The sequence below is a fragment of the Puntigrus tetrazona genome, chromosome 10 (assembly GCF_018831695.1).
Source record: "Puntigrus tetrazona isolate hp1 chromosome 10, ASM1883169v1, whole genome shotgun sequence".
In the NCBI taxonomy this organism is placed as follows: domain Eukaryota; kingdom Metazoa; phylum Chordata; class Actinopteri; order Cypriniformes; family Cyprinidae; genus Puntigrus; species Puntigrus tetrazona.
The window spans coordinates 11533943-11546876 of NC_056708.1; the positions used below are offsets into that span (position 1 = coordinate 11533943).

General features: G+C 36.1%; 1 protein-coding gene across 2 annotated transcripts in view; it reads left to right on the forward strand.

The window, feature by feature from the left end:
- dlg2 (discs, large homolog 2 (Drosophila)) overlaps positions 1 to 12934 on the forward strand; it is a 137242-nt gene that overhangs the window by 2176 nt on the left and 122132 nt on the right. Inside the window, exon 2 of one of the 2 annotated variants that reach the window (XM_043250936.1) lies at positions 1679 to 1810. In XM_043250936.1, coding sequence (XP_043106871.1) covers positions 1679 to 1810 — 132 coding nt within the window. Of the gene's footprint in view, positions 1 to 1678; positions 1811 to 11113; positions 11131 to 12934 lie in introns of those variants that run through there. The other variant, XM_043250937.1, reaches the window with a different exon arrangement.

Genomic DNA, 12934 nt, shown 5'->3' on the forward strand with positions numbered 1-12934 from the left:
CGTGATTGTTGTATGACTGTATGGCGGTCGCTTTTTGAGGCAGCATTATTTCGGGTTAAAACGTGCATGCGTGAATTGAGAAATTGTACACTGAGCAAATAGTGTAGAAATGTTATAGAGACATTGCTGGTGCGTTTTACGAATACTTACGAAGAAATGGCAAGCAACACACTAAAAAAATACATTTTGAAATAGTGTTTTCGTGTAAAACGTACTCGAGTAAGGTGCAATATTTATAAATATGTATATTAAAGAATATACTGACCAGTATATTCTTATTTAAGAGTATACTGTATACTTTTATTTAATCTAATGAAGACGAAATTATTTTAAAACACGAATGCTACATGTTGTCTCTCAATATGTGGCCATAAAAGCTTTATTCATAATGCTCATTTGTGCAAAATGTTGAAATATAGCACGACACGTGACAAATTCGTATAGTAGTGTAAGGCAGAGCATCAGGGCTTGATTATTTGAATGTGTTGCTGTTGCAAAGATGATCATGTTATAGCAGGACTGTTGTGGCTGTGCCTTAATTATCCTTTTTTATTTTGACTTCTGTGCCTTCTAAGCCTAAAATATGTGTAATTATATACGTAGGCATACTAATAGTGTAATTATACTCTGCTGTAAGTTTGTAGTCTGTAAAAATAGACACAAGTATGGCCAACCTGCCTATGACCTCGGATGATCTCTGGTTTGTATTTATATTTCAGACTGCTATGCAGCTGAAGTTACTCTTTAAATACCTACAAGTCTTTTTTATGCACACTGTAAATGTAGTACATCTCCAATTTTATTGTCCTATAAGTTGATCGTTAGCACAGGTCTCATTTGAGCATCCACAGTAATCGTCCGCGTGTTACTATTAAAATGTTTGTGTTGTTTTTTTCAGTTTTTCTAAACTGTGGTGCTCAGAACGATCTGTCGAATACAGGAATGAACCCCCGTCCTGTCCCCAGTGTCTGTTTGTCTGTGTGACTAAGTGACTGAGTCATGCTCAGTCACTCTGATGATCTGTGCCAGTAGTAAAGGGTCTCTCATAGTCTCTGCAAGTTGTTAACTGGTTACTACGTTATAAAGCATGCAGGGATGCGGTGAATTGTTTGAAGACAGCTTCTCTGCTGTTCTCTTTAAGCATGTCCCATTGGAAGTACAGCTTGATCGTCAGTTCAGAGATTCTGAGTCGATGCAAATCTCCGTTTACAACCCATTTTAGTTTTATAATGTGACACGCTGAGCAAAACCCACATCGATGAATGATTCACGGTTTGACTAGGAATGTGTGTTAATCGGGAGAGAAATTTGTGCAATTCAAACACTGTTTACAAGGGAAAACGGTGGATTGTGATGTGAGAAGACAACAGGGTACGGATTTCGTCGCTGAGGAAAGCATTATTTTTGATGAAGAAATGGTTGAAAGTTAAAATGTCTTACAAACATTAAGCTTTTTGCTTCACAAGACAAATGTATTTTACCTGTACTTGCTTAGGTGGCCTGAAGGCGAGTATATTTTCAAGAAATTTTCAATATTTGGGTAGGATGAACCATTCCTTTAAATTATAAATGATTATAATGTGTGTGTGTGTGTGTGTGTGTGTGTGTGTGTTAGACAGTTCCATGTTAAATGTCGCAGATTTAATGCCAGTGGCATAACATTTCTTCTGTTTTACAGACACGGCCAGGGCAATAAGCCTCCTGGAGGACTACTGCTCCAAACTGAAGAAACCAGAGGAACAACAGCTCAAAACTGCCATCTTACGAGTCATGGGCATTTTCAAAAGCAGTCTTTTCCAGGCTCTCATAGGTAAGCTTATGTTTTCCTTTTATAAAAAGAACCATTTTTCCTTGTAATAGGAAAATAGGTCAATGAAAACACGAGGCGCAGAATAAAGTTGTTGATAAGTGATTTTCTGAGCGGCATACAGATGTTTCTTGCTAATAGCTTTTTAAAATATATTTGCTTGAGTTTATTCACGCCAAGAGTTCATTGTTCTAGTATGAAGCAGTGTATTTATGTCTTGAGGTCAATGTTTTCTTTTTTTTATTATTTGTTCCATTAAGATTGCATGTGCTTTGTCTGCTGAGGTGACATTTGCTCATAGTTCATTCTTAAGCAGTGGGCACATTCTGCCGCTTTAGGGCTTTTTTTTCTGAAATATAGTTATTTTTAACCTTGCTGATGTGGCAGGAGATGCTTCCCTGTGCCTCTGGTATTTTAAACGTGTTCTTCATAAGCTCAAATCTCCGCAAGGCAAGCTTTTGTCTTTTCCGTAAAGAAGAATCAGATTGGTTTTGAATCTTGATTGGTTTAACTCCTTTATTCATACTCAAGGTCAATTGCAGCTTAAGGACAAATGCTCTCGTGTGCTTTTAGTAAGCATCAGTGAGAGCAAGAGATTGATGGTTTTGACTTCCATGATTTTATTAAATGTTTAGACACTTCGTTAGTCAAATACAGAGTGTGCAATTGATGATTCAGGAATATAACGTCTTATAATAATTTCTATAATGAGATGGACCACTGTGCTGTCACAGTCTGTTTCACTTGGATGCTGATCTTTATTCTAAAGGTTCATTCAATCAATTAGTAAAGAAACGCAGAAATGTGCAGCGGGAGGTGACCAATGGTCAGAGCGTGTTTGCTTAAAAAAAAAAAAAAAAGTGTAAATGTATCCATGAAATAAATTGCTTCATTTAGTTGCTTTATATAAATATTCCATTGGTTTTCAAGAAAGAGTAGGAAGTCATGCATCTGTTTAAGTTTTCTACGTTTGTAAGTGTTGGATGAGATTTATTATCGTAGCAAAATTGCGTAAAAAAACTAAACGGTGTGTTTAGATGCAATATGCTAAATCATAGTTGTGTGCTGGAGATGTGGTGTCATGATCTGGGGATTGGGATTTTGCCTTGGATAATGTAATAATTGTGAAATTTTCCTCTCCATAATCTGTAATATCTGTAATTCCTTTTATTCTGCTCTGACCTTTGCCTCAACCATCTGATTGTGTTCACGGCAGATTGCTTTCTATTAATTGGAAAAGGTGACGTGATCCTAAGAGGCCTTCACGTTCATTCACAGATGTTGGCTGAATGCATTACACCACCTAACGCATTTAGAAACTACCTGTATAATTAGCTTGCATCTTTGTTACTAAAAACAATTTGAAATAATCGTTTAGATCTTACACCCCTTTCTATTGATTTTCAGTAAAATGCTGTTAAAGGTTAAGGTCACTTCCTGAAATAGCAGTAATCATCTTAGAAGGCATTAGCATGAGAGTAATCTGGATGGTTTGCCATCATGCTAGAGAAGTGCAGCCTCTTAACTGCTTAACCTATTCTCCCATTCACCAGGAAACATTTACATCTGACGGCACAGGTTGAACGTTTCGGGTTAGATCAAAAAATATAAGGTTCTGTACCTCGAGATTCTGTTGAATTGCAACCCTGAAGGCAGTGACATTTTGATTTACATTATAGCAGTAGTTTTGGCAGTGCACAGTTGTTCAGAATGGAGAAGCCAAAATGAAATGGCCTGTGTTATTTTGACAGAAAAGCACCCTCCTGTATCACACAGTTCAGATCTCAGTTCAGTATTTTACTGTTTAAATCAAAAGTTCTCCGGAATGGCTCTGTCTTTTTTTAGAGTCGGTCTTTTGATGAGATTTCCTGGCTAAATATTCTCTATCACAGCTGCTCATTGGAACCCTTTAGATACAGAGCCACTGCGGTCTAATCGGGAAACCAACCACAGTCTGCCAATTTGTTCCATAGAGGTTTTTAATGGGCCCTATTTGTCACTGTCATCTGAACAAGGTTGGACACTGCCCTCTTAATAGAAGAGCCATGACGGCGTACTCCTGTTTCACAGAGAAACCGTCCCACGAGAAGCCTTTTTTTTTTTTTTTGTTCATTCTGCTAAACTGTAATCAGATCTGTTACTCTTGCAGGAAGGGGTTTTCCTGATACCAGGAGATTGGATGATGTCTGTTTGGTCCGAGTTCCTCGGCTAGAACAATACAACTGCTCTGCTACAGTTTGTAGAGTTCAAGAACGCTCATCAAAGTTTAGTCTGGCTTTGTGTCACAGACAGCAGGATCCAATAAGGATTACATCATTTATTGTGTCTGTGTCTGTGCGAGAGTATGTTGTTCTAACTTAATCCATGTTAGCAATCCCAATAAATTTACTATTCATAATTTAGCACAGAGAACAATTAAATGAGGAAAATAAAACGGATAGGAATTTATACACTGGAAATAGTTTTTTCTAAAATCCATCCAGATGTTTGAAGGGGATGGGGATGTCAACCTTAAACAAAGTACACTCTTAAACGTGAAGGTGCTTCAACAGGTTCTTCACAGCAAAGCCCTAGAAAAAACATTTTTGTTTCCACAAAGAACCATGCAATCAGCGGTTCTTTAAAGAACCATCTCTTTCTTTTTTGAAACACAGAGATCTTGAAGGTTCTTTATGGAGACAAAAAGTTTCTTCTATAGTATCATGAAGCACCATTATTTTTAAGAGTGTAGCTTCTTTAGGATGAGAAATTTTCATTGAAAGTTTGATTTCATTGTCACTTTACTGTTAAAACATCCATATTTGACACTTAAATTATTTTTGAGGGAAGATTAGCGGCGATTTTTTTTTTCCTGCTCTAGAATAATCTAGGCTCCCTGTAGCATGTTCTCTGCTGTTAATCCTGCTGCTTTGTGATAGCAGCATGTTATCTCTCTCTTTCCCCTCGCTCTTTCGTCTGCTCTTGTTTATTTCCTTGAACAAGTGGACACGAGTTTATGTGTCTCACATGGTGGTGGAAACCATGCCTCAAACCGAAGGACTCTGGGCGAGGACTTCTGTCTGAGAGTGCTGGCTCTATTTACAGGTCAGTGTAATACTGTTTGTCAGGTTAATGTTTGACCCAGATCTGAGATCAGTGGTTCGTAGTGTATTTTGTGAATACATTTTACTGGGAAATGCATTTTGGGAGTTGTGAAGATAGCGAGTAAGCGGTCTGAGCGAATATATATGAATATAGTCATAGTTTTCTGACAGGCTGTATGAGCGGTATTAATAAAAGCATAGATTACAGAGGCGTTAAAGGTATTGGTGTAAAACTCTTCTAGATAATAACATACTTCTAGTACAAGTGGGTCAGCATCTCATCTTAATGTAACAGAGATCACTGTCTTCACTTGTTACAGGTTATTTATACATTAAAGCTGTCTAAAAGCTACTGCCCGTGTATTGCCTTTTTCGATCTATCACATTATGAAGTATTGTTTTGAGATAACGTCTAAAGGAAAGCTTCACCCAGAAATAAAAGATCAATTCTAACCTTAATGTTAATCCAAATCCGTGTGCTATCGTTCTGTGGAACACGTGTAGAATTTTTGTAGACTTTGTTTTGAAATGGATGGCGAACAAACAAGTGGAGTGACATGAGGAGGCATAACTTTTTTTGTATTCCTTTCAATTCTGTTTCACTTTTTATGCTACGAATCTTGGCCTGTTTATAAATAGTCAACCTGCGTGTTTATTTCATGGTATAATTTTAGTTTATAATAAGTCAGTGTTTACAGAAACGTGATGCCACATGCGTTTGGTTGGATACCAGCTTTGGCCCCACCTCTGAAACAGATGGCTGAAAATGATCAGATGCCCTCAAGGACAGTGAAGTTTCTGGGAAGATATTAATGCTGGTCTAAAGATGCAAATGTAATGTGAATAATTTCCTTACCAAGCCTTTAGCTCCGGAACCACAACCACAAAGAAACTGCTGAGCCCACCTCTGTTTCTCTGCGTAATTATGCCAATGGCAGTGGGATTCCAGTTCACTTCATTTAAAGAGAATAATGTTGCCATCTTGTGGAGTTTTGTGGAAATATATATATATATATATATATATATATATATATTTTTTAGAAACAACCTGAAATGATCTCTCAGGCCCACATAACTGGCCATGATGTAAATGCTGTTGAGGTTTGAAATATTTTAAATCAGTATTCTCATTATTCTCAATCTTTACTTTTTAATAATAAAAATAATAATTAATTTTGGACTTAAAAATATAACATAGAGACAATATAGTTATATTTTTAATATTGTCTGAAATCTATTGGAAATTGTTTTACCCGATAACGCATTATGGTTCTTTAAAAACGAACAAACTAAAAGTTAGTATAATAAAATATGATAGCTAAAGATTTTTTTTAATTTCAAAACTTTTCAATTAATATAAACAAAAGGAAAACTGTTTAAATATTTGTAGTGTCTTTTCTAATGCTTTAAAAATATCGATGAACCGGTCGAGTTATATTTGTATAGATATAAACACTTAATGAATGTCTTTTATTTTTTATTAAACGTACAGTGCAGTGGTGGTTGGTTTGCTGTTGTCATAAGTCTGTGTTTCCAGCAGAGGGTGCTTTAATTCTGTCTGGTCAGAGATTGTCGAGCTTTTGACAAAACTAATCAGTCATATCTTTGAATTTAGCGTCGAATAATAATAAAATAAAAACATTAAAATACATTTCATACCATCTCAATACATTACATGCATCTCTAATGCTTGACAGATTAAAAGAAAGCAAGCCGCTTTTAGTTTTCAGTATCAGACCTACTGCATCTAATACGAATGCACTTCTCCATTCCTCTGGGTTCTGTGATGTGTGATCGAAAGAAATTTTATAAACACTTTCTGATTTTAATGGCAGTTGTATTCGAAGCAGCGCGGTTTCAATATTGAATGAAATAATCCAGCGTACATCAGCTAAAACTTTTTATTTGACTTTGAAATGGTCCTTTTAAACTAGTGTTGGTTCCGAAGGACAGGAAGTGTGAGTCAGACGTACACCTGTCGTAGTCTTTTAAGATAAGTATCATATGAAATGTGCAATCTCTGGCTGTCTCCATGGTAACGCAGACCTTCAGCAGAAAGGGTTCCAGTGTCATAGTGAGCAGCCTGCAGTTCTTCAAACAGAAAAACTTATTTCCAGAAGACGAATGAGTAAAGGTAGTGATGTAATTCGGTATAATTTTAGCTACATTTAACGGAGCACCAGGCAACGCTGCAGCAAATTACATCAATTTAAGAATATCCATATCTGCTCACAGCAGCGTCTGACGGTGTTCCATCGAATCAGCTGTTATAAAGCTTTTTCCAGATGTGAAATTCCCCGATTTTCCCAGTGAGGCAGGATCAAACTTCTATTACATCTTAGATTCATCAGTCGCTACATTAAAAGACTTGCTTGCCATTTTTTTTCGGTATAATCTGGGTTCTTTGTCCCAGCCGGAGATGTTTTGCACAAGCTAATCTTCGGCTGTTATGAAGCAGTTATTCATTTCATACTGGTCAGATCTCAGCCAGTCTTATTTTGATTATTTCGTCAGTTTGTTGGTGGAGCAGAGAAATGCAGAATTATCAAAGCCGACAGAGGCAGTATGCCAAGAGCGAGAGGCAAGCTGTTCTTCCTCTCACATCAGTATTTAGAGTAAAGAGTGGGAGCGATTTACTGGTTTGTTTTGGAACAGAAACATTTTCAGTTTTCTAAATGTGAGATGCTAATGATAAATACGAGCCATCTGATGTGTAGCAGTCCTGAGGTTTTTATCTTCAGCTCACTAAACCAAAAGAAGCCATTGCCAGGGAATCAACATCATTTTCTGTAAGACTATTAAAATCCATCGCTTTCTTTAATCATTGGTGACTCCGCACATTGGAGAAAATGTATTCACCCTCAGGCCTTCCAAAGCTGACAATGAGTTTGATTCTTCAACAAAACGGATGTGGATGAATGTAGCATTATATCCCTTGCTCACCAAACTGTACGAGGTAAACACAATATGATCAGGTCGTGTATACGAGGTGTAGAGTTGGTCATACAAGGAGGAGAAACCTGAGAAAGATGTAAAACACATTTTAATTGAATGTCCAAGTTTAAATAGCACTAGGCAACTTTTTTACTTAGAAAATATGTTAATTGCATTTTCAAATAAAATTCTCCTAGGACGGCTTTAAAATTTTGTCATGCATTAAGATGAAAGACTATATATAATACGAGTCGTGAAAAGTAACTTGAAAAGTTGTGTGTTTATAAGAAAAAGTAGTTTTAAGTTAAAACCATCCTTTCTGCACAATGCTCTCTGAACTCTTATTATGACAGCACCCATTCACGGCACCCTCCATTTTTTTTTTATATATTATCTTTTTAATATAGATGCATTTTCTTTATAGCAATGAATTTATCTAAACTGCTGCCCAGAGTACTCATGTTTTACAGTAGCGCTATATGTGTCAGTTGTAACACATTTCAATGCAAAGGCCATTTTCAGAAAGGAAAGCGATTTTATGAATCATGTAGAATCAGGGAGGCGGGAGTCTGCGTCAGGAGATAAGGAGGTGTGTGTGTGTCGGTATGCAGTGGTGGGTAGCATAAGGAGCTGGAATAATCACTCCCTGGAGAGGAGTGAGATTACAGCCCTGAGCCCACACCATCCATCCATTACATAAGAGTGGAACAGCTGCCGATCTGCAGTGTGTGAATGAGCGTGTGTGTGCTCTCTGTGTTTCTGTGGGTTGGTCTGTGTTGGAAAGAAAGGGAGTTTGTGCATAGACCGATGCGATTATGAATATGAATTTTTCTGGTTGCCTTGGAAACCAAGCAGATAAGATATTTCCTCATTGAATCTGGTACCTGATCACCTAACTAAACCCACAGCTCTACTGGAGATGGATACACTTATTACCTCTAATCATCATTGCATTCTTTAGTTAGATCTGATGCTTAATTTTCTTTACATCATTGCAATTTTTTGTGTTGTGCATTTTATTTCACCTAAACTATTTACTTGAAGGACCCCTGAGATTTGCATGTTCTGATGTATATTAATGGTTATACAAGATGCAGCTGAAAAAATAAAGTATTTCATACTTCTGTGTACAGTATGCCACCGTTTGGAGTCAGTTTTTCTTTCTTTGAAAGACGTCTCTTAGCTCACCAAAGTTGCATTTATTTGACCAAAGATACGGTAAAACAGTAATATGTTTATATTATTCTAAATATAGTTTCTGTGATGCAAAGCTGAATTTTTTAGTATCGTCACTCCAGCCTGCGTCTCATGAACTTTCAGAAGTTGTTTTAAAGGAATAGTTCACCTAAAAATGAACACAGAGATATTTTGATAAAAGTTTGTAACCAGGCTCTTTTGGTCACCGTTGACATCCACAGAAGGAATACATTAATATGGAAGTCAATAGTGACCGAAATCAGCCTGGAACAAAGAAATTCATGCAGGTTTGAAATTACTTGAGGGTGAGTAAATGCTTTTGGGTGAACTATTAATTTGATATGCTTGGTAGGAAGAAACATTTCTTTTCTTATTACCAATGCTATATATAATATATGAGGCATATGATTAACAAAAAATAAAAAAAAAATAAATATATATATATATATATATATATATATATATATATATATATATATATATATATGTATATGTGTATATATATATATATGTAGCATTCTAAATGTAATTTTTGATTAATTTAATGTTTTATTACTCAGTAGAAGCATTCATTTCTTTAAAAAAATAAGTGTACCTGAGTTTCCTCAAAGAAAACTTTTAGTATCTTTTGAATCTCTCAGATAATCAGATAAGCGCTTACTATAGCTCTAGAAAGCCTTCCAGTGATGTGTGCAATATACAGAGATGAGCAGTGAGCTGTAGTCTGTGGGTGTGCTGTCTGTGTTTTGGTAAATTGAGTTGTTTCCAGTCCTGTCCTGTTGTCACCCACTTGTAAATTGTTTGGGCTGCAATAGTAAGCACCAGGTGCACAGACTTTTGCTTGTTCCAGCCGATCTTATCCAACGTGCCAGCAATGCCCAACATGGTTTGAGCGTCTCAGTGTTTGCAATAACTGAACACATTTGTTTAATTAACCGACTGAGCTGTCTAATTAACTAGTTTTTTTTTGTGTGTGCAGTTTTGAAATCTTCACCATTGCGAGTCCAAAAGTCCAAATTAGATAATTTTCGTGTTGTTTAATCACAGATTTCAAACATAATTTTCAGTGATGAAAGCGGGGTTAATAATTTTTCTAGTTGAGATATGAACCGAAAGCCGTCCGCTGTGTAATAATTGTTTCAAAGGGATTTGAAAGCCAGTGTGCTGTCAAGACTCCATCTGAACAGATTCATAATACCCGATTAGCAGATGACAAGCCTTTTATTTTACAGATTTGTCCCAACAAGACTTTTTATGGCCATCTGCTAAAACACGCTGCTCTGCTTGAAATGAATGCATAATGTTGATGCCAAATGCAAGGTGGCGAATTGCTGACATAACAGTAACATTCTCAGGTTTGGGATCAGAATCACTTTTTAGTAATGTTTTAAAATAAGTCTCTTAAGGCTTCATGTATTTCTAATCGAATTCCCAGTAAAATGTAGCATCAGTAGTTTTCTACTTTAATGTTTTTAAATGTAATTTATTCCTGTGATTCCAAAGCTGAATTTTCAGCATGCGTCGCTCCAGTCTTCAGTGTCACACGATTCTAATATTTGGTGCACGGCAAACAATTCTTATTACCTTTTTTGTTACATGCTGATGATACAGTGATCAGAAAGCTTGGGTACTGTCCACATAGGCTCAGCTCTGTGGCCTGAGTTCAACTGTCTTAAACACTGTCCCAGCTGCTCTGGTCCAGCTCACAGCTAAACACACACACACACACACACACACAAACCTCATCGGTCGCCACCTGCTTGGATCTTATGCATGTATAAGTAGAGACTACTTGTCACTGTTAGGCTTTCTGGGGTGAAAAAGGGGCATGTTTGAGTGCGCTAAACAGCTTTAAACACTAACGAAGCGAAAGCGTCTGAAATAATGATAAGCTGTGTTCTTTCTGTTTGTGTGTGAGGGTGTAAGGTCATTTTATGAATTGTTGGGAACAGGAGGCCTGTGCAAGGATTAAGCTGGCTGCTCACATGCTGTTAGATCAGGCATCTGGCATTACACACACACACACACACACACACAATACTTCTCGCTGTTTCAGTGATGACACTTTACACATCATGTCCGTGGAGAACAGAGGACTTTTACCGCTCTGTAAGTTTGATAGATATTACTGCTGATTTTAAACACTTTTAATGCGCACAATGTCAGGTATAGGTTATTTTAACAGTTTGTTTAATAATAGTGTTGGCGTTTATGTTTATCAATTGTTGAAACTTTGCATTCCCTGGTTTTCAGACCGTGTCACCCACGGGACGTGGGATTTGCATACATTTAAATCTTTGGTTTTACTTTCGATGTATTGTTTTTAGCTTTAGAGGCAGACGCATCTAACTCACATTTCAAGTAAGCTTGTTGGTGTTTTTACCAACTTAAATGCTTGAATAAACTGTGTTATTGATATGTGTTGAACTTGCATCGCTGGACCAGGCAGGCATCTGTAGGAGGAATAACAAATGGAGTCTTTTTATTAGGTTTTATTTACATGTAAATTAATTCTCTCTTTTAGATACAATACACTGCAAGCTTGTGTTTGAAAGATGCTTCTTTTGTTGGGTGGAAAATGCCTGTTTTGTAGTACAGCTTTGGCAACATTATATTGTCTCCCGAGCAGATTTACATGCATTATCACATTCAAAGCACCATTGCAGCCTCTCTATTATGCAGTATGGTTAGCTGATTGGATGCTTAAAACCGTTTTTGTCTGTGGATGAGTAGACATATAGCACAGTTCTTCTTTCTGGTCCATGAATCTGATTGGCTGAGAGGTCTTTTCAGCCATGAGATAATCTACCATTTTTACCACAAAAGTTTTCAAAGCAAGTGTTATGGCAATGAAGCAAACCCACTATAATAAAAAAAAATAATATATAATATATAAATAATATATATATAATAATAATAATAATAATAATTTTAAAAAAAAAAAAAAAATTGTGTATTTTCTAAATAAAAATGTCTTTAGCACTGTACGTATATGATTACTAATTTAGAAAATGTTATTTAGATTAGTTTTAAAAGATGTTGTATAGTTACAGTTTTAAATGTTGTACAAACTACCCACATACGTATTCAGCGTAGGTTTGCATCCCTGCAGATTCTCAATATTTCCTGTCATATGCTACCATCATAATGCATCATACAGTGATCATAAAGTTATTGTCTCTGCTGAAAAACTGATGGAATTTGGTTTCACCCACTACTGTTATGAAAAATAAAACTTGTGAAAGATTAGAAGTTAGGCTACATGGGATATATATATATATATATATATATATATATATATATATATATATATATATATATATATATATATATATATATATATATATATATATATATATATATATATATATATATATATATGTGTGTGTGTATATATATATATATATATATATATATATATATATATATATATATATATATATATTAAATCCGATGCTAATTTATTAATTTTATAGGTTTATTGTAATTAGGCAGAAATTGATTACTGGTTGTTAGTCTTTGACAGTATCCATCATTTTAGAAGTTTTTTCTTTTTTGTGGAATTCTTGTGGAATGCTTTGTATATTTTGACTGTGTCATCTTTTTTCATTCCACACGGGCACTCAAAACACACAGAATGGTCTTTTCTTTTATCTCTTATCTCAGAGCACAAGCTTAGTTCATTCCAAGGCAGGATCTGTGGCATTTACTATGGCATATGGTGGCTGGATTCACGGCAGAGCTGCTGACTTTTACCCACCACGCATTGTGGCTTAATGTAACTGTCGCTTTTAAATCTGTGTTGTTCAGGTTGAAAGATCAGAACTCTCCAGATGGTCACTGCAAGTGCTTGCACTCCAGTCTAAATATTTGGCTATCTCTGACGTCTTTGCCGAGCATCTCTCGGGGCAGG